Below are 20,312 nucleotides of genomic sequence, written 5' to 3'. Positions count from 1 at the left end.
CGTGTTTTGAGATGAAGAGCATCCAAAATTTGAAAAATTAATTAGAATAGCTAAAAATACTTTGTAATATAAGAGGAATTCCAGAGGAGTAACCACCAGTAAATCACCATGGTTTCAATCCACTGTTGTGGTCTAGACGTTATTGACCAATTGATAAATACAGTCGAGTTTAGAGACAGTTAAAACAAAGCAAACCACCTGAACGCCAATGATGATATGATGGGAGGGCTGGCAGTAAGAAGAATTCTCAAAAGAAAGTCACGATATACTGAGCTCGACAGCACCAGGCAGTCCACAGCTCCATTAGCGCAATTTGATGGTTGACGTAAAGCAGGAGCCTTAACGAATTCGGTCCAGCTTGGACCGGTTCATGGCAATCTGATCGTCCACAAAGTCGCTCTGTTAAGGCATTAGCATTTTGCATAAGATCAAGAGGACAGAAATGAAACTCACCTTGCCTGTGATGCGCTCCAGATGACGGTTCTGCTCATCCAGTTCCTTACCCGTCGCACGAGCGAGACCGTTCAACCGGCCAGCGGCACCATTAAGCAAATGAAGATTCTGTTCGATCTCATCCTCCATTTGCTCGTCCTCACTGTCGGCCTCGAACTGATACTTCGCACGCTCAGTGACGTTCGTCCTTTGCTTACCAACCTGCTTGTTCGCATCCTTCTCAATATCACGGAAGGTCCGCTCCATGCGCTGGTTGGCTTGGAAGGCTTCACTCCGGGTGCCTTCCCGAGTGTCCCGATCTTGTCGATGCGTGTTGAGAATCTTCTCATCGCGCTCTCGCCGTCTTCGGGCACTGGTGAACGGGTTGGAAACGTGCACGGCGAACATGCTCTTGTTGAGCGTCTTCAGCTCCTTCGCCTTTTCTTCCGCAATCCGCCCTTCAATTGTGGCGACATCCAGGTTGCTTTCAGTATCGTGGATAGACTCTCCTTGAGCGCCCAAGCGTGCAAGGGTGGCCCGACCAGTCTCCTCGGCCTGCGCAGCAACCCGAAGTGCATTACGAGTGGACGAAACATCACCCTGCTTGACAAACCGCATTTCTTCCTTGATAGCTGTGATCTCCTCTTCCTCTTCCTCCTCCGCCGTAAGGTGTCTTTCCTGGTAGGTCGAGGTGTTGTATTCATTGCTTCCGCCACCGTAGCCCCCGGGGGCTCCAGTATCCTCCGAATAGGGAGGGGGAGGGCCATTCTGCTGCTGCTGCTGCTGGACTCTATCTCTAGCCCCGCCAAAGAGAGCATCTCTGTTCGCATCTGTTCCAGCGGGGTCGTTGGGATCCGCACTGCCTAATCCTCCGTAGCCACCAGCGCCATACCGGGAGGTCTGAGGGGTAGCGCCACCGCCAAATTTGTCGGTTCCATATCCTCCCTGATTGCCGTATTTGTTAGGCGTGTAGCCATATTTGTTGTCGGGAGGGAAACCATTTCCACCAGGGAGACCTGCAGGAGGGCCTGCGGGGGATTTGTTCTGGCCTGGAAGGGGTGGAGCGCCAGGTCGATCAGAGTCAGGAAGAGGAGCAACCCCCTCACCAATCTTGGCTCTGGTGTAGGGATCGATGGGAATCGGCTTCGCATAAGGGTTCGCTGGAGGTGCCGGGCTCTTGTTCTTCGATCGGGAGCCGAAGAGACCCCGCCTAGTCGAGGCCTCGTCGTCACCATCCCCGGACTTCTTGAACATACCCATGATGAATCAATGTAATAAGTATCTATCAGAAAAACCGCAAAAATAATTCACAGAGAACAAATATAGAAGGAAGGAGAAGAATCGAGATGAGGATGAAGGATAAGAACAGAAATATGAAACAACGACACTCAGGAGACTTTCAGGCAAAAGAGTAATTATTTGATGGCGGCGTGAGACCAGCAGTGAGCGGTAATACCAGTACATCCGCTTTAGGCTAACGCCAACAGTGAGACATTGTAATTACGGCAACAATACAATACTTAAAGGCTGTGCACTCGGTCTAGACCAAAAGAGGCTAGCCCCACACATCCAAGCCACAACGTGACTTCGACCGCAACCGTCGGCGTCATTCGCTTCTCTCTTTCTGTTCTATATTCATCGATCCAACGAGACAATTGTTGTCTGCTGCCTGTTCTAGCACAGTGTGCTTACTCCACAGCAGCTATGGCGCCCTACCCAGGGTCTGATGCGGACTATTTTAGGGACAAGGCGCGTAGGGATCTATTGACTCTTCTTGAAGGCGTGAGTAAGGCCTCTGGTCTTTTCTTCCCCCAAAGCCAGACTCAACTAAAACATTCATACAGGTCCGCGGCAAAAAGAATCTTGTCATAAGTCAGGCCCTGGCTGGCCCAGTTGGACTTTTCGTCAAGTTCTCTTCGCTCCAAGAGTATGGTGTAGATCGCGTGTTTCTGCTTGAAAACGCCAATGTGGACTCTTCTCAGCGCAATGTTGTATTCTTAGTCCATGCTGAGAAGGTGCGCCAGGTGCGGACAGTGGCAGGTATGCTTTTATTTCTTTTTCTACTGTCGCAACACCTGTTTTGTTGTAAATCGGCTCGTCAGGCCACCAGGTCTACTTTGCAGTCATGCAAATGGGACATCAGTAGATTACGCAGATTCATTTCTTACTACTCTACGTAATCAGTCAAGTTCCCTAGATTGAAATTTCTATTCAGTCACAAGAGAATCTTTTGAGCTCATCCATAGGCGTTCTTTTTTCTTATTCTTCAATTGAATGCCATCAGAATGAGCTGACATTATAATCCAGAGCAGATCAAGCGCTTGCAAAGAAATGGCAACGTGGAACATGAGTTCACCATCTTATGGGTTCCCAGACGAACCCTCGTAAGCAATACAGTCCTCGAAGAGACAGGAATTATTGGGGATGTGAACATCGCCGAACTACCCTTATTCTTCATGCCCCTGGAGGAGGATATTCTATCATTGGAGCTAGACGACTCCTTCAGTGACCTTTATATGGTAAGAAAGTGAGGCTGAATATGTAGATGCTCTTTGTTAACTTCCACAGCACAAAGATCCGGGCTGTATCTTCCTTGCCGCAAAGGCTCTCATGGATATCCAAAAGAGGCATGGATATTTCCCTCGCATTATCGGTAAGGGTGACAATGCACGTCGACTAGCAGACCTTCTGTTGCGAATGCGAAAGGAACTCAACGCCGAAGAGAGCTCTGGCTTGACTGATATATCTGCACGAGGGCTCCTGCCCAGTGCAGACTCCGAGAATTTGATAATCATCGACCGAGACGTGGATTTTGGCACTGCTCTTCTCACGCAGCTTACATACGAAGGGTTGATAGATGAAACGATTGGCATTAAGCACAACCAAGCGGATGTGGACACCACGATCGTTGGTCCTACCGCCGTGCCCCAAGCCCAAGAGTCTTCCAAAGCGCCTCAGCAGACCTCTAAGCAGGGCCAGAAACGTAAGATCCAATTGGATTCTTCCGATCAACTTTTTAGCCAATTGCGAGATGCAAACTTTGCCATAGTGGGTGATATTCTCAACAAGGTAGCTCGCCGCCTAGAGAGTGACTATGAAAGTCGTCATACAGCCAAGACAACCACGGAGCTTCGTGATTTTGTGAACAAGCTACCAGCGTATCAAGTGGAACACCAAAGTCTACGGGCACACACGAACCTCGCTGAAGAGATCATGAGACATACCCGTTCAGATACTTTCCGAAGAGTTCTCGAGGTCCAGCAAAACAATGCTGCAGGTGCCGATCCAACTTACCAACACGACTCTATTGAAGAGCTTATTTCTCGAGATGTCCCTCTGAAGACAGTCTTACGCCTGCTTTGTTTGGAGTCATGCATGTCTGGCGGATTACGGGCACGAGACCTTGAAAATTTCAAGAAGCAGATTGTTCAGGCATACGGACACCAGCATCTTCTCACATTCTGTGCTTTGGAGAAAATGGAGTTGCTTCAGCCTCGTTCTCCTGCGACGTCCATGCTCCTTCCGACTGCCGGTACACAGACTGGAAACAAAACTAATTATAGCTATCTTCGAAAGAACCTGCGACTTGTAATTGAAGAGGTTAGCGAGAAAGACCCTAATGATATCTCCTACGTATACAGCGGGTTTGCACCGCTCAGTGTTCGTCTCGTCCAGTGCGTGCTCCAAAAACCATATATCCTTTCCCTTGTCCGTGGCGGCTCTGCTCCTGCTGCTGTGAATTCTGCCAGCACGGCATCTCCTGGATGGCTTGGGTTTGAGGATGTGGTCAAGAGTGCTCGTGGCGCAACATTTAGTATCGTCCAAAAGGGCGATGACAAGGCAGTTCGTGCACGGCAAACACTTAGTGGCAGCAATTCCACCAAAACAGTGTACGTCTTCTTCTTGGGCGGCATCACCTTCACTGAGATTGCGGCGTTGCGGTTCATCGCTGCGCAGGAGGCTCCACGGAGGAAGATTGTCATTTGTACAACAAGTGTCATCAATGGTGATCGAATGATGGATGCTGCAATCGAGAAGAGCGATTTTGCGAAGACGGAGTAGCGTGATATTGTATTTAAGAATATCGCTGTTGCGCTGCCCGAGTTATGACCTGCATAAATTATACTAATGCTAACATGGAGATGACATTTTTGATGAATACAATGATAGCGAATTACGACCTCTCTTTATGTGTTATAGGTCTTGCTTGCCGATCAAATGCATGACAAGTTCTTCTGTTATTTATTCGGTATTGAACAGATAAACAATCAGTTTTAACATGTAGTTTACGCCTGTCTAGTGGTTACTGCGACGATACAGTGTGTTGCCCACAGAACCTCAATGTTGACTAGCTGTGTTTTTATGCCCTGGACCTGCTTTTGTTTTCCTCTCACTTCCCTCCTCCCTTTTTCTCTATCCTCAGTTCCCTTTTCACTATCTTCACATCACTTCTTTTTTCTTTACTTACTCTTCACTTCATCACCATGCCGGCTCTTTTTCCACTCGATTCCCGTCTCCTAAACTCTCTTTACGAAGAAGCGAAGGATCTGGAGGGCCTAGAAACCAAAATTGCAAAGTTCTGGATGGCCTTTCTACATCGTGAGTTTCCTGCTAACAGAGATCTTTATATCGTCCAAGAGCAGAATCCGTCCGATGAGAGTAAACGCAGGGTAGATTGCAAGGTCTTTTGCTGGAATAACCAGGATCAAGAAACCAACGATATACTCTACGTTGAATTCAAACGGGCGGATCTTAAGCTCGCGGATCGCCAGGAGGCAGTCAACCAGGTCGCAGAGTACTGTAACTTGCACTTCAAGGTGCCGCCAAGCACCAAAACACTTACGTGTATGGTCTGCTATGGAACAACGGTAACCTTCTGGGAAGCCAAGCCGAGGCTTAGGTCCAGGGCCTGCCAGCCAAACTTTGAAAAGCTGATCTGGTATGACGCCAAAACCTATTACCAAGCTGTTCATCCTGTTCTAAAGCACCTTCGGGCGCTGGCGAAAAGGTTTGGTCAGTAAGGAAAGGTTGAGTCTTCTTAGAATGAAATTGTTCCACTGAATGGTCTTTGTCTCATTTTCTATAGCAAGGACTTGAAGTACTAAAACAAACAATCCTTTCCACAAGACTAGTCAATGACAATTATCTTGTCCAAAGGCATCTCACATATACAGGGTTCGCTGTTTACACAGGGTTCACTGTTGGGCGTGTCCCCACGAACAAATCTTGTGTGTGGGTGTGCCTTTGTGCATTCGTGATGGGCAAACTTGGGAACAGGGCTACCACGAAAGACTGGATATGTCTGGGAAATATAGAAAGACAGAGAAGTTGGGTTTCTTGTCTCATTGATATCCCGATATATTTCTCTGATTGAACACAATGCTTTCCAGATTCGCTGACGGTTTTCCAATCCTAGGGCCTTTTCGGAGAGACGTTTCATCTCCAAATACGCCGTTTCCCAGCTGATTGTCGTGTCTGGAGGAAGTTCGGACAGTTCATAGATCATCCCATTCAACCGTCGACTCCAGTGTGATCCAGGGATTGGCAACCCGGTTGCCATACCGCACTTTTGCGCGTCACCATCGTCCAGAAAGTCGAGGACGCGTAAATAGACATCCCACGGAAGACGTGGAGGGAAGACCGGCTGCAAGGGCTTGGATCGTCGGGGAACCTGCCTCCGAGTGCTCTGTTTGATTATCCACTGCACTTCTGGGATGTCGACTGGGTCAGTCTGATATGGCCAAATTGTATATGCGGCATCCTGGTATATGAAGCAAATACAAGGAACCCAGGGGCGAGTGTAATTGCGCAAAGGCAAGTACTTGTCCAGGTCGTACTTATTATTGTACCAGTATCTGCGAATAGCTAGAATCAGATGCTCAAGTTGATCTTGGTTGATCTGGCCCAGACAGCGCTCCACGAGAAGCCAGCATTTGGCGTGGAATGCATATCCATGAGGATAACGATCACAGTTCTGAGAGTTCCAGTATCTGGCAGGATAGATGGCACAGGGATCCGATACTACCACACCGGAGTATCCCATATCGTGTGCAGTTTGAACTACCTCATCGACCCGTCTGGGTGCGTGGAGGAGTTCTTGCTCACTGTACTGCCACATGTAGTCGCATGCCCCGAGTCCAGAAAGACTGAACGTTTCATTGTTTGTGCCGGTTTCTCTGTCAACGATGACTGAGACTCCGGTTATTCAAACTGTTTCAAAGATAGAAGACAAAAAAACCACGCTTACCAACTCGATAGACTTGATGCCAGTCGTAAGATTCTTTAAGAATCTGGACGAAATAGACCCCACAAGCACCGCAGTAGGCAGGCTTGTCGCTAAATTGCACAACACCACGCGACCGAGTATCACTTTTGAAATTCGACATATTAGTTGTTTTTAATACTTTGGTGTATGGGCAGACGCATCTCTGCGTTGCCCAAGCAAAAATTGGTTTACCATAATCGATCGCGTCAGAATTTGTCAATGACGGGCCTTTTCACTTCAATTTTTGGATTTATTCATGGTTTTGGATCTGGAAGGAGGAATTTAGGCTCGAACCAAGGGTCAATATATGTATAGAACTATAGTAAGCTATTTACGGACCGGGATAGACTGCCAGTCAAGGAAATCAATATCCAAAGCCTACATTGACACCCATAAGCCGTCCCTGATATCTTTCCATCACCTCACCCAGCTTCACCATTACTCCTGCAGCTAGAGTTCGCACTTGCCCTTGGGGATCATTTTCTCCCTGCGCCGGTGGGATTCTATCGAATACCTCACCAGCCCATTCGCGCAGTTCGATCACCGGTGTCGCAAAATCAGTGACAAGTCGCTCTTCGCCTGTGGTACCTGAAGCAACATTCAGGTCGACGACTGCAAGGAAAAGCGACAGAAGGGCACAGAGGATGGTCGGCTCGTCTGCGACTGGGCGTCCATGTAGAGAAATTAGGAGCGAAAGTGTTTCTTGAGTTAATGTCGGGAGGAAAGGGTTGTGAGGGCCCATTGTGGAGAGAATGAGGGTGAGTGTTTGAAGGAAAAGGCAAAATAGATGAGGTATTAAAAATGGATTGTATGAAGATGGAGTGGTCCTAGAATGGTCACAAAACTGCGTCAGCTTATATATCCAGAACAGACAGGAGAGCCGGAACGTGTGTGCTGGTAGGAAAGAATGAAAAGAACTTACGACGAGAACTGCATCATCATCATTTCAAAACGGCCCTTCAGTGGATAGAAGAAGCCTTCCGATAGGACTTTCTGGATATCTTTGACTGTCGATTTCTGGCGTTGAGCTTCTCGCTGTTGTCGTTTCTTCTCAACTTCCATACGAGAGGAGAAAGTCCGTACTTTGAGTGCATTCGGACCAGAGACAGCATCTGCAGCATTAGCTGCCAGTGGCTGAAGGGACGTTTGAGCCAGCTTTCTAGTTAGACTCGCAACGGGAGACTCGTCAGTTGCATAGAGTGCTTCCAAATTGGCCGACAGCTTTTTGGAAGGGAATGAAGCGTTGGAAATTTCTGGAAGGCCCATCACCCGCGCGTCTTCTTCGCCATTCCCTGCCAATTCACGAGCACTAAGGCCCAGGGCTGTGAGAACTGCAGACCGTTGGATTTGAGATATGTCTCCGTCGAAAAACATTGCTGTGAACCAGCGACCCATTTTCACCGGCTGGGCCACTATCAGTGCGATCATACTTTGCAGTCGATATTCGTGGAATTTTGCAAGCTTGTTCTGATCTTGTAATCCGGTTATAACAAGGGCCAGTTCTTCAATGTTCTCAGTGAGTTCAGTTCCGAACCCAGTCTTTCGCCGAATCAACGAAGGTGCATTTTCGATACCTAAATGGTAGCGTTCTATATTTTCGGTATCTCGCAGACAAGTTATAAGATCGCGTATGTAGCTGTTTGAGTAGATTAGTCGTGTTACACAACACAGAAAATCCGATTCCACTTACACAGGCACAGTTGGTTTATTCCGCTGGATTAAAGTCGGGTCCTCGTCAGAATCGGATGGATCGTCATCTGGTTTTTCGTACGGGATCAAATCATCATCCTCCTCTTCCTCTTCATCTTCATTCGCTGAGTCCTCTATCTCCTCTATTGCAACAATCTTCGTTGTTTGTGATTGAGCAGGAGTCGAAGACGACTTTTTAGTTGGCCTGTTTGCTTTTGGTGCCGAATCTTTCTGTTCCTTCAGCAGGCCCAGAGATCCAGGTTCATCTTCCGTTCTGAGCAGATTGAGATACCAATGTGCTTCTTCACTTTCCATTTCTTCAAGATCGAATTTCATTCCCTTCCCGGGCTCTTCGATTAATTGTGAAATTGCTGTGCCAATTATCATGCCGAGGAAGCGTGCTCTGGTAGAAGAGGCAGCAAGTCGATTCGAAACAACATTGAGAAAGATACTAGAACGTCCAACCTCCTTTAAAATTGCAGAATTCAGTCGGTTGAGATAGCCCGCAGCTAGGAGAAGGACTTGTGTATTGGCTGGGCGATGTTAATGGGTTGGGGCTTTTGTAGGGGTTGAGTTAAATACCTTCTTGACTCCTAGATGGTGCATGTTTTATGTAGAACTTATCAGCAGATTGTTCAAGACTTCTTGTTAGTAGTGACCTTAACGCATCTATGTCACAAAGTATTAGCTGATTTCCAGTGTTGCTCCCGATGACAGCCTCACCTTGGTTATCTGCAAAATGCACCAATAAAGATCGACGCAATCCAGCCGTTTGTATCGAGCCCCCTTGACCTTTACAAAGCCAATCCACAATTTGGATTTCTATATTCGTTCGATTGCCAATTACAACGGGCCATAGAGCTGCGATGCCGTTGACTTTCGGGTTAGAAGTCTGCGCTTCTATCATGCCACCATAAATTTCTTCTGAGAAGTGTTTCTTTTCAACATCACGAAAGACCGCTTCGAGTATAGTGATTTGTTCCGTTGTTCGAAGGCTATCCAAAAGCAAACCAAACTGCTTTGGAAAACTCTGGTCGATCAAGAGTCCCAAATAAATTTCCCTCACTAAGTGATCTATCATAATTTAGTAACAGTAACAGATACTAAGTAAAGAAAACATATATTACCTGTATACCCGAGGCTCAATGACCGCCCTGTAAGAGACGCCACTGCTTTCCAGCCTCCCTGGTCATTTAGATCAATCTTCGAAGCCATATGGCAGATATTCCCCCCTAGCCAGGATGCATAATGATGTCCTTCTCCGACCCAGGAGATCGTATTCAAATCATTTAGGTCTTTAATTAGTGTAAAGGCCTCCGCTGCAGTTAGCAGAACTCTGCTGGCAGCGACGAGGGCAACAAGTTCTTTCCAGGTGATTTGTTTTTGAGTTTCATTATTGTAAGTTGCTGAAATATCCGTATACAAACGGAATAAAAAGTTTTTAGGTTGCAACAAAGCAGAAAGAACTGCTAGAGTGTCTTTAACGAGAAGAAGACTACCGGATCCTTTTGCTTGCTGAGATGATGAGCGGGAGGCAGCTATCAGCGAACGGAGTTGTGCCACCAAGGAGCTGAGACCAGCAACACTGCTAAGGCATCTTAGCAAAGCAGCACGTAGCTTTGTATCCTTGGACTTGTGCCCTTCAGATTTCACATTCAGAGAGTTCCAGTGATCGGGGATCGTGGTGCTGACTAAAATTTGAAGTACTTGGGCTGTGGTTGGCCCTGGGACTTGGATATCAAAGTCTTTTGGTGATATTTCCTTATTTGATGGATCAAGTATAGTGAGTGTATCAAAAAGCTGGCTGCGATCAGGTTTAGACTTGAGCATGCCCAAGATACGGCCTGACGATGTTGTGTCTGTATCCAACTCACGACGGCCCTCAAGACCATGATCACGAGAACTAGCTGCCGTATCCAAAGCAGGCCGGGAATCACGCGTGACAGTCTTAACTTCCGTGAGAAGCCCGTCCATATTTAATATTTTTTTTTCGAGGCGATTTTGAGGAAGGCTTTGCCTGGGAAGAGAGAATATGGGAGAAGGTGGGAGGAGATTGTATGGAGCGCCCAGGTCACGTGCGGCGGTGCCTGTATTATTCGATCAGTCAACGACAATCCAAGCTGTACCTCTCCATCACCACACCTTACACGCTTTATCTCGCTGGAAACTATTGCCGAGGCTTGATTAAGTCATTATTTAAGACTTGATATTTAGACCCGCAAGTTCACTATCTGGTCATCGAGGCTGTGGTTAAACATCTCTGTGCCCTCAACACAGCGAATCTTACTAGGCGTCAGTGGGGAAGTCGCAACGAATCCCAACCAAGCGAAACCCTTCACCCATAATGACTTTCACCACAGTGAGGTCTGCAGACCCTGCGCTTCGATGGTAAGCGCTGTCCAACCTATTTGTTGCATCACTTGTAATTCTCACGCCCCGCAGGAAACCGCTTTACAAAGTTCTTTCCAAACCCGGGCCATGCAGTGATGAAGATTGGGTTCCTGGGCCTGAAACAATAAGCACTCTCGAGTCATCAAAAGTTCTGTGAGTTGAGGAAGAAATAGCAACGTCAAGCCAGATTGCTAACATGGGAATTAGAGTTATGTTAGTTTAAAGACCAGCCTCGTTACTATAAGGCTTTATCACTAACGAGGAGAACTATAGAGGAGCAGGAGGTCTAGGATGCGAGATTTTGAAGAATCTTGCACTTTCGGGCTTTAAAGACATCCATGTTATCGACATGGGTAAGTTTGCCCTTAGAAATATTGACTGGGGTATATATCTAACTCAGAAATAGACACGATTGACATTTCGAACCTGAATCGCCAGTTTCTATTCCGTCAATCTGATATCGGAAAGCCCAAAGCAGAGGTTGCTGCAGCTTTTGTCGAAAGACGAGTAAAAGGCGTTAAGATCACTCCATACGTGGGCAAGATTCAGGATAAAGACGAAGACTACTACATGCAGTTCAAGATCATTGTCTGTGGCCTAGACAGCATTGAAGCTCGCAGATGGATCAACTCGACTCTCATTGGGATGCTTGATCCCGAAGATCCCGAAAGTCTGAAGCCGCTGATTGACGGTGGAACAGAAGGTATGATGCCTCTTAAGAACCAGGGGCATCAAACTCGATACTGACGAAGGAATAGGTTTCAAGGGTCAAGCTCGTGTTATTCTGCCAACACTATCTTCATGTATAGAGTGCCAGCTTGATATGCACGCCCCTAGACCTGCTGTCCCCCTTTGTACCATTGCAACCATTCCTCGACAGCCTCAACATTGTATTGAATGGGCGCACCAAATTGCCTGGCAGGAGAAGCGAAAGGATGACACCTTTGATAGCGATGACATGGAACATATCAACTGGGTCTATCAAGCTGCACTAGAGCGATCGAGCCAGTTCCACATCCATGGAGTGACTTTCCAGATGACGCAGGGCGTGGTTAAGAATATCATTCCGGCAATTGCTTCGACCAATGCTGTCATTGCGGCCTCGACTACTTCGGAAGCATTGAAGATCGCCACGTCGTGCAACCCTTACTTGGAGAATTACATGATGTACGCTGGTGAAGAGGGTGTTTACACTTATACATTTGAGGCTGAGAAGAAGCCCGATTGCCCCGTGTGTGGAAACCTCGCACGTAAAATGACTGTTGATCCCGATATGACGCTGGAAGCATATATTGAGAGTCTAGGAGAGCGAGCCGAATCGCAGCTGAAAAAGCCCAGCATGCGAACAGAGGAGAAAACACTGTACCAGCGTTTCCCGCCTCAATTGGAGGAGCACACGCGGCCTAATCTGAAACTCAAGCTCAGGGATCTGGTGGAAGACGGACAGGAAATCGCAGTCAGTGACCCTGCGTATACGATTGATTTCCGCTTCCGATTGGCGTTCAAATGAGACCTCGCACAATTCATCTAGTTGTTGAAATGAGAAATGAAGGTGACATGAATACACGATCTCTATTTTTTGCTGTTTTTTACCATAGCTAGAAATCGATACTCAGGAAATCAAAGCAGCATTTGCTGTTTCCAACCAGATTTCCCAATCCAGACTCCAGCATCTCAAAAGGGGGTTTGAGCCAACTTTTCGTAACTGTACAAAACTCAAAAGGGTAACAACAGAATCCAACGCCAATCAATGCATTATATAAACTCCGAGAGTCCAGTCGAAATTTTTTCCCCAGCAGAAGACGGCAAGAAGACTGGACAAACCTTAGCGAACAAGGTCCGTCAAGCCCCTCTGCCATCTCGCGCACTTCAGCTTCAACACCTTGACACTCTCGAGGAAGAGAACGTCGCTGTCAAACTGGCCAGAGCTCTCAACGTTGAAAATGAAGTGGTCCCGCACCCGACCAAGCTTCACCTTACCCTGGAACTCCTCGTGTCTCAGACACTCCCTGCTGACGGTATCATTGAATGGTTTGCGGACGACCGCTTTCATTTCGCCCGCGTGGCCTTCGTATCCGCTGTCTTTCTGTGCTGCTTCTTCCCGGGTGACGGGCTCAAGTTCGATGACGCCGCTAGGGAAGCACTTGGCGAACTTCTTAGCATCCTCTCCGATAATGGGACGTTCGATCTTGATGTCAGGCATCAAACGGTAGGTTGCGGTAGCCACGGGAGAAAACTTGGCATGGTCAGCACCGATGCCCTTGATGCAGTGCATCTCCATTTCGATCTTTTGGCCTGGTCGAAGTTTGGCGACCAAGATATCCGGGTTGACCGGCTGGATGGCGTCATCCCCAGTGAAGAACATTTCCTGACGACCGACTGGCTCGAAGGTAATGTCCTTGGCGTATACGTGCGCATTGTTGTATAGTTTGCGAGGATCTTGCTCGTCGGCATCGGCATCGGGATTCTCAGTACATTCCACATCCAGACGCAACACGATAGTATTGTAGTCGCTGGGGGTGCTGCCCTCCGGGTCGTCATCGGTGGGCTTCTTGAACCAGCGCATCCAGTTGAGACCTTCCACGGAGCCCTTGAATGGAATCAGGCCCAGTCGTGATGCAAGCACCTCATCCTGGATCACCGAGGTGTTGTTATGAACGAAGACGAATTCGATGGCAACGGTCGGGACCTCAGCCATGAGAATACGGCGGAAAGCGTTCGCAATCGCTGTATCGACTCCAATCAGGGAAAAGGAAGCTTCGAATTGGTCATTGCGGTGGAAATCAACGTTGAAGCCCTGTTAAGCACAGAAGTGTGAGAGGGTTGAAAAAAGAAGAAAAAAAAAGAAAGAAAAAGAGGGGAGAAAAGAAAAATTGAAAGGTCATGAGGGAAATCTCGAGAATTCGAATTGAGGAGCAGAACATACGTTTCTGAACTTTTCCAATGACCACTCGTGCGATTCGCCGGGCCAGTGGCCGGGAAAATCTGTGGAGGGGATGCTGGTGACGGTTTCTGCATTGATGCCGATGATCTTGAAATCGCAATTAGTGACGAGCGGAACAAACTGGAGCAAATTCAGACATACCCTTCTGCGATCGAGCTCCTCCTGCGATGGAACAAGAGGCGCCATGGTGATTAACAATTAGAGGAAAGTCTAGAAGCAAGTAAAGTGAGGGGGAGGAAGCAATGGAGATATGGAACGGCGACTTGAGCTCGTTGATAATAATTTCTTGGGTGGAGAGCGGCAGTATTTTCTGCATGCCTGAGGCGGAAAGACACCTCTCTATTCTGCGCGTGCTAGTGGGGCGTCCTTGGTGGGAGCGTTTCTCCGTCCGTCGCTCTGTGCTGGGAAAGTATACTAGTGTGAGTGCGGAATATGTGGGTGAAAAAGGCCAACCAGAGGCGGCCTGATGACCATAAGCTCCCCTCACGTGACTGCCAAATTGAACTCAGCGCAACCGCCAAAAGCATCATTTCAGTCCGCGTTGACCATCCCGCAGAGTGCCCCATTGATTGCGTCCGGATTGAGGACCGTCAGCCCTCTATTCCTCCCCATCTCCCCTCCGCTATCCCGAATGTCTGCTTCTTTCACTCGCCTGGCGGGCAATGCGCCCAAAAGGCTTTCTCTCCGCCCCTCCACTTTCAGACACACTGCCATCCCCAGATCCCGTTCGATAGCAACCTCTCTTCCCCGTCAATATGCCGAGCCCACCAGCTACCAGGCCACCAGACTCGTCCCGACTGACCCGACCTTCACATCTTTGGCCAACAAGGGAGCTGCCGAAGAGCCCGACACTGCCGCCGCTCTCGAGTCCGAGGCCGAAGGGGTCAACCGCAAGATTCGTCACTACACTGTCAACTTCGGTCCCCAGCATCCCGCTGCTCACGGTGTGCTTCGATTGATTCTGGAGCTCAATGGCGAAGAGATCGTCCGTTCCGACCCCCACGTCGGATTGCTTCACCGTGGTACCGAGAAGTTGATTGAGTACAAGACCTACATGCAGGCTTTGCCGTACTTCGACCGATTGGACTATGTCTCCATGATGACAAACGAGCAGTGCTTTGCTTTGGCTGTCGAGAAGTTGCTGAACGTTGAGATCCCCGAGAGAGCCAAGTGGATCCGGACATTGTTTGGAGAGATGACCCGAATTCTTAACCACCTCATGTCTGTTCTTTCTCACGCTATGGATGTTGGTGCTTTGACGCCTTTCCTGTGGGGTTTCGAAGAGCGTGAGAAGCTCATGGTAAGCTGGCCCCAATTGGAATTGAAAGCCAATTGAAGGGCAATCGCTAATTGGTAATTTTCTTGAACTAGGAATTCTACGAGCGAGTTTCCGGTGCCCGTCTCCACGCTGCCTACGTCCGCCCTGGTGGTGTGTCGCAAGATCTTCCCATTGGTCTTCTTGATGATATCTACCAATGGGCTACCCAGTTCGGTGACCGCATCGATGAGACTGAGGAACTGCTGACAGATAACCGTATCTGGAAGGCCAGAACCCAGGGTGTTGGTGTCGTCAAGGCCGCCGACGCTCTGAACATGAGTTTCACTGGTGTCATGCTCCGTGGATCTGGTGTGCCATGGGATATCCGCAAGTCTCAGCCATATGACGCTTACGACCAGGTCGAGTTTGACGTTCCCGTTGGTGTCAACGGTGACTGCTATGACCGTTATCTGTGCCGTATGGAGGAGTTCCGTCAGTCCCTCCGCATCATCCACCAGTGCCTGAACAAGATCACACCCGGTCCCGTTCGCGTTGAGGACTACAAGATCTCGCCCCCTCCCCGTGCCGCCATGAAGGAGAACATGGAGGCTCTCATCCACCACTTCCTTCTGTTCACCAAGGGTTACTCTGTCCCCCCTGGCGAGACCTACTCTGCCATTGAGGCCCCCAAGGGTGAGATGGCTGTGTTCTTGGTCAGTGACGGTAGCGAGAGACCTTACCGCTGCAAGATCCGTGCTCCTGGATTTGCTCACTTGGGTGGATTCGACCAAGTATCGCGTGGTCACCTTTTGGCTGACGCTGTCGCTATTATCGGTAAGTCGATTCATATGTCAATGTTATCATTGAGAGAGCTCCCAATAACTGATTTTTTTCTCTTTAGGAACAATGGATCTTGTGTTCGGTGAAGTCGACAGGTAGAGTTGCATATGTTTACCCGACTTCTGTAAGATCACTCAGAATACATCAGCTTGGTTTTTGAGAAAAGCGAAAGATAAAACAAAAGACTTGTTTTTATTACCCTTATGTTCCGAATAAACCACGGAATCTTCTCGCTGATGGATGATAATATCCAGCCCGTGGGACCAGTGTAAACTGAGCGGCGATCCAACTAGCTGTACCAATTCCTTATAATGGCGTTGTCTTTTTTCATGTCTACATTCACCTTGATCTACATCTCTTTTTTTTTTTCCTTTTTCCTTACTGTTTCAACATTTTTTTCCTGCTTACCTGAACCCTGTGTATAGTGACACGTGATTTTTCAATTACACTATCATGTGCTAAGTAGAAACATGGGACAAATGGTGTAGAGTAATGTAGTTCACATAATGTGTCTTGTGGTTCTCTATCGCAAGTTATGAATGAACATCATTCGCATGGAGACATACAACAACTCCCGCAAAGTCTAAATGAATACCGTTGTCTATAGAATAGTTGAAAGCATAAAAAAATGAGAATTAACTAACTGCACAAAACCTATCATAGTTCTCTATTCCCAAGAACTCCTCGTGAACTGCGCCAGCGCAAATGCAAGAAGACAGACGCTCTGACATCAACTAACGGCATAAGATCCTTCCAAGACGAAAGAAAACATAGAATGTGAAAGTCTTCATAGCCAATTCAGCGTCTAGCCATGTTATCCTGAATAGTAGAGTAGCCTAGCCAACAAGTAGGTGTAGTAGGCTCAGTCCCATTAATCGATTTCCCCCTCTTTCCACTACTCAATCTAACCAGACCAAAACAACAGAACCAAGCCAGGCGATCACATAATATGTCAGAGTAAATGGTACCCTCTATACATTATCATCGTCGTAGAAGAAGTTGATGTCCCGCGGTCGGCGCCGATTGTACGAGACAAAGTCGCTGTCACCCGGTGGTCGCTCGTTACGTGTGTTCGTAGTTAGCATGCTCTGGATGCTCATGCAGACACTCTCCACGGTTTGTACCGGGGACCAGCCAGCGGAACTTAACAGATCTAGACAAATGATTCCGTTGCTGTAAATGTGTGGATGAATGGGGATCGGACGCGGCGTTTCGGAAGTGGATGGGCATTCGATGAATTGGACCTCCGGAGGTTCTAATTGAAGGGGAGATTGTTCGTTAGAACGGTAAAAAAATATATAAGAAATGGAGATAGGCGTATAAAGAAGGGGGGGAGGGAAGCATACCAATGGGATACTTGGTCCCGAAGGTGAATTTGAGCCGATACACCTGGTTCTGGTAGAGCGGGTTCTCGTCCAATACTTTAATGTCCATTTGCCATTCCTCGAGGTTATCCGATTTCGCTATTGAGATGCCAGGTGGGAGGTGGTCCTGCATCTGTTTTTTACCCAAACATAACCATCAAATTAGCCAGTCCGATCGGCTTGTGTAGTTGAGTAGACTGCAACGTGAGATATGGGGGGCATTGGCTTCCATAGCTGTGATATGGCAATATAGACGAAAAGGACGGTATAGGGAGAGAGGAAAAGAGGGGTAAAGTACCTTGAGGAGCTCCTGTAATTTTATCATGAGTTAGCTGAGATGACCTTGATGGTAATGAGGGGTAGTATCGCATACCTTGCTCAAGCGCTTGCCGGCGAACATCTTGGGTGAGCCGTGCTATGGTTGATTTTGCCCGGAAAATATTTTCACTTTTAAAGACCAGAAGTGCGATCTTGGTTGGTAGTGATCAGTCACCTCCCTGGCATGTAGATCGCTGTTGGGTACAGGTGTATGACGTTTAGTAGAGCGCGGGGATATCTGCCGATGTGACAGTCAACAAACAAGAATCCCGGGAACAAAGGAGAGAAACAGGTCCAAAAAAACCAAGGGTAGGGGGGGATTAAGAATAATAGAATGAGAAAGAGGAGGAGACTGAGGAGTAAAGGAAGAACTGGAGGAGAAGCATCAGGTACTTCCACTGGGCTGGTGGTAATGCTAATAATATATGTCCGTCGCCCACTCGGAGTTGCGATCGCAGACGATCACCTGCCGCCGTGGGTGGCTTGGGAGGCCCGCGTGTGATTGGCCCGGACTGAGCACCACGTTGGCCAGACACGTGACATGCATGCACATGACCTTGTCACGAATATTGATAAAGGAAGATGGGATGCCACAAGACTTCTCGGATTGTAACTGATGACCTGGGCGGTGCATAATCTAGATAAATACTGACACTGGATGCCTTGGCCAAAGAAAAAGACAGATAACACCGGTATACAAGATAGGGAAATATGTATAACAACCTAAACGGGTCACCTCATCAAAAAGACAAAAATGAAATAAAAAAAGCCGGCAACCTCCAATCTTCATTATGGATGGGGAATCATAAAAATTATATTCACGAAGGAATCCAGACGATGGACCACGGCCCAACAGACATGAAAAAAGAAAGCAGGGGAATCGAATCAACAGACCAGCAGAAGAAAAACGCGGTGCGCAGGAGGGAAGAGGATCTTATTCATGCGCATGCGCAGCCTTTTCCCGGGCCTCGCGCTCCATCTTTTCTCTTTCTTCGGTTTCCTTCACCTCTCGTACCTTGGCGAGGACAACCTCTCGGAAGATCGCGCCGCGTGCGATCTTACTCAAGCTTCGCTTCTTAGTCGCACCAGTTTCACCTTCAGTGGACGGTCCGGCAGCCGACTTGCCGTTGGCATTCGAAAGTCCAGGGAAAGGAGTTGTACCAGACGAAGATTCTGCCATGGCGACAGGGCTGGGGATGTCTTCTTCGTCCTCTTCGTGCATCTTGAGTGCCTCGATGCGATTGGCGAGCTTGACGATCTCGATGCCGCGTCTGAGGCGAGACTTGGCAATGTAGGCACGGATCTCGGGCAGCAAGTCACGGTCGCTAGCAGATTCACCGGTCAACCAGGCGTGCTTCAGGGCAACCTCGGATGTAACACGGTGCGCAGGATCGGGCTGGAGGAGGGTGAGGATGAAGTCTTTGGCATCCTTGGAGACATCGCGCCAGTAACGCTCGTGGAAGATGATTTTACCGCTACGGCATTCTTCGATCAAGTCGGACAGGTTTTCGGACCGGAAGGGCGAGTATCCACAGAGGAGGGTATATGTGATAACACCCAGAGACCACATGTCGACAGCCTTGCCGTGGCCCTGCTTGAGCATGACCTCAGGAGCGGCATAACCGAACGATCCAGCCATGCTGGTGAGGACCTCGGTCGGGGTTTCCAACATTTTGGCAATACCGAAATCCGCCAGAACCAAGGGAGAGTGAGGGTCACGGGTGAGATAGAGGAGATTCTCGGGTTTCAAGTCTGAACAGGACCAAAGTCAGCATTGGAAACATGCGTAGAGCCGAGAGCAGAGAATGGGGTATGGAACAGACCTCGGTGGACAATGTTTCTCTCGTGCAGATAGTTGACAGCGTCAAGAACCTGTCGGATGGTCTGAGAAGCATCCTTCTCAGTGAACTTGCCGTACTCGCAAATTCTGTCAAACAGCTCACCACCAGTGGCTAATTGAGTGACAATGTAAAATTTGTCCTATCATCACATTAGCCCAGACGAATGGCTCCATCTAGCTAACGAGCAAACCAACCTTGGATTCGAACCAGTCGACAAAGTGGACAATGTTGGGGTGGTTGAGCGCCTGCAGCATCTCCAGCTCATCGTAGACCATGCGCTCGTTCCCGCGAACATTCTTCTTCAGGATAATCTTGACCGCAACCTTTTTACCCTGGTTGCATTCCGCCTCGCGGACAATGCCATATGTGCCAGCACCCAATGTCCTTCCGAATTTATACAGCGCTCTATAGTCGATGAGCAAGGGTCACGGTCTCAGTAAAGATAAAACAGAGATGAAAAGATTACGAAAGAGGAGAGGATATGAGCCGTACTTTTTTTCGTAGCTCTCCGGCTGCCCCGACAGCTTATTGAGCATATTGGCGACTGCAGTAGAGAAAGACAAAAGGTTAGCGCTTTGAAAACTAAACATTGAGAAAACCAAAACAATGAAAATTTGCGATCTGCACAAAAAGCAAAAAACAAAGAAAAAAAAAACAAGAAAAAAAAAGGGAAGACAAGTAAAATGGAAGAAACAGGACGCCGCAGAGACACTCAGACCATATAACCATAGCAAGACTAACGTCTCCCAGAGACGAGCACCATTGCTCAAAAGCACCACAAAAAATGTTGATAGAGTCATAGCTGGATGATGTTGGGCAAACAACAGGCTCCAGGATTCAGGCATACACACGCGACGGCAAAACACAGACCAGACCTTGGCCATCGAGGGACGCGAGCCGCATCACAGAGCCATTGGCAAGAGCACAAACACAGAGCGAAACAAAAACGGAGAAGAAAGAAGGGAAGAAG

General features: G+C 48.2%; 9 protein-coding genes across 9 annotated transcripts; 3 read left to right on the top strand and 6 right to left on the bottom strand.

Moving 5' to 3' along the window:
* Positions 1-165: 165 nt before the first annotated feature.
* ASPWEDRAFT_45476 (putative plasma membrane SNARE protein (Sec9)) lies at positions 166-1,862 on the bottom strand. Its single transcript, XM_040836554.1, has 2 exons — positions 454-1,862; positions 166-399 (listed from the first exon to the last, which is right to left on the bottom strand). Exons 1-2 carry the CDS (start codon positions 1,690-1,692, stop codon positions 340-342), a joined length of 1,299 nt encoding a protein of 432 aa, XP_040685210.1. The 5' UTR covers positions 1,693-1,862; the 3' UTR covers positions 166-339.
* A 214-nt stretch (positions 1,863-2,076) lies between these two features.
* ASPWEDRAFT_45475 (Sec1 family protein) lies at positions 2,077-4,963 on the top strand. Its single transcript, XM_040836553.1, has 4 exons — positions 2,077-2,214; positions 2,277-2,472; positions 2,740-2,951; positions 3,001-4,963. Exons 1-4 carry the CDS (start codon positions 2,137-2,139, stop codon positions 4,492-4,494), a joined length of 1,980 nt encoding a protein of 659 aa, XP_040685209.1. The 5' UTR covers positions 2,077-2,136; the 3' UTR covers positions 4,495-4,963.
* Positions 4,964-5,024: 61 nt separating this feature from the next.
* Positions 5,025-6,818, bottom strand: ASPWEDRAFT_32160 (uncharacterized protein; the record flags this gene model as incomplete). Its single annotated transcript, XM_040833618.1, has 4 exons — positions 5,025-5,230; positions 5,276-5,386; positions 5,599-6,621; positions 6,680-6,818. 4 exons carry the CDS (start codon positions 6,816-6,818, stop codon positions 5,025-5,027), a joined length of 1,479 nt encoding a protein of 492 aa, XP_040685208.1.
* Positions 6,819-6,981: 163 nt separating this feature from the next.
* Positions 6,982-10,396, bottom strand: ASPWEDRAFT_45474 (telomere length regulation TEL2 family protein). The gene is made up of 6 exons (XM_040836552.1): positions 9,514-10,396; positions 9,110-9,460; positions 8,969-9,055; positions 8,388-8,919; positions 7,620-8,333; positions 6,982-7,524 (listed from the first exon to the last, which is right to left on the bottom strand). Exons 1-6 carry the CDS (start codon positions 10,358-10,360, stop codon positions 7,062-7,064), a joined length of 2,994 nt encoding a protein of 997 aa, XP_040685207.1. The 5' UTR covers positions 10,361-10,396; the 3' UTR covers positions 6,982-7,061.
* A 334-nt stretch (positions 10,397-10,730) lies between these two features.
* ASPWEDRAFT_176595 (NEDD8-activating protein UBA3) lies at positions 10,731-12,287 on the top strand (the record flags this gene model as incomplete). The annotated part of the gene is made up of 6 exons (XM_040831532.1): positions 10,731-10,774; positions 10,829-10,930; positions 10,985-10,990; positions 11,051-11,130; positions 11,184-11,480; positions 11,536-12,287. 6 exons carry the CDS (start codon positions 10,731-10,733, stop codon positions 12,285-12,287), a joined length of 1,281 nt encoding a protein of 426 aa, XP_040685206.1.
* A 315-nt stretch (positions 12,288-12,602) lies between these two features.
* ASPWEDRAFT_163611 (DNA-directed RNA polymerase core subunit RPC40) lies at positions 12,603-14,019 on the bottom strand (the record flags this gene model as incomplete). The annotated part of the gene is made up of 3 exons (XM_040829850.1): positions 13,863-14,019; positions 13,704-13,808; positions 12,603-13,574 (listed from the first exon to the last, which is right to left on the bottom strand). The coding sequence occupies exons 1-3, from the start codon at positions 13,905-13,907 to the stop codon at positions 12,603-12,605; spliced, it is 1,122 nt and encodes a 373-aa protein (XP_040685205.1). The 5' UTR covers positions 13,908-14,019.
* Positions 14,020-14,352: 333 nt separating this feature from the next.
* ASPWEDRAFT_119802 (NADH-quinone oxidoreductase subunit D) lies at positions 14,353-15,918 on the top strand (the record flags this gene model as incomplete). The annotated part of the gene is made up of 3 exons (XM_040828937.1): positions 14,353-15,021; positions 15,093-15,813; positions 15,881-15,918. 3 exons carry the CDS (start codon positions 14,353-14,355, stop codon positions 15,916-15,918), a joined length of 1,428 nt encoding a protein of 475 aa, XP_040685204.1.
* Positions 15,919-16,503: 585 nt separating this feature from the next.
* Positions 16,504-17,493, bottom strand: ASPWEDRAFT_45472 (ubiquitin-conjugating enzyme E2). Its single transcript, XM_040836551.1, has 2 exons — positions 17,166-17,493; positions 16,504-17,074 (listed from the first exon to the last, which is right to left on the bottom strand). Exons 1-2 carry the CDS (start codon positions 17,314-17,316, stop codon positions 16,791-16,793), a joined length of 435 nt encoding a protein of 144 aa, XP_040685203.1. The 5' UTR covers positions 17,317-17,493; the 3' UTR covers positions 16,504-16,790.
* A 792-nt stretch (positions 17,494-18,285) lies between these two features.
* ASPWEDRAFT_695354 (serine/threonine-protein kinase) lies at positions 18,286-20,295 on the bottom strand. The gene is made up of 5 exons (XM_040839051.1): positions 20,053-20,295; positions 19,835-19,886; positions 19,537-19,747; positions 19,325-19,481; positions 18,286-19,253 (listed from the first exon to the last, which is right to left on the bottom strand). Exons 1-5 carry the CDS (start codon positions 20,069-20,071, stop codon positions 18,436-18,438), a joined length of 1,257 nt encoding a protein of 418 aa, XP_040685202.1. The 5' UTR covers positions 20,072-20,295; the 3' UTR covers positions 18,286-18,435.
* Between the last annotated feature and the right edge of the window lie 17 nt (positions 20,296-20,312).

This window comes from Aspergillus wentii (assembly GCF_001890725.1).
Source record: "Aspergillus wentii DTO 134E9 unplaced genomic scaffold ASPWEscaffold_8, whole genome shotgun sequence".
Lineage (NCBI taxonomy): Eukaryota > Fungi > Ascomycota > Eurotiomycetes > Eurotiales > Aspergillaceae > Aspergillus > Aspergillus wentii.
Note: the sequence above shows the minus strand (reverse complement) of the source record. Positions and strands in the feature narration are given on the sequence as shown.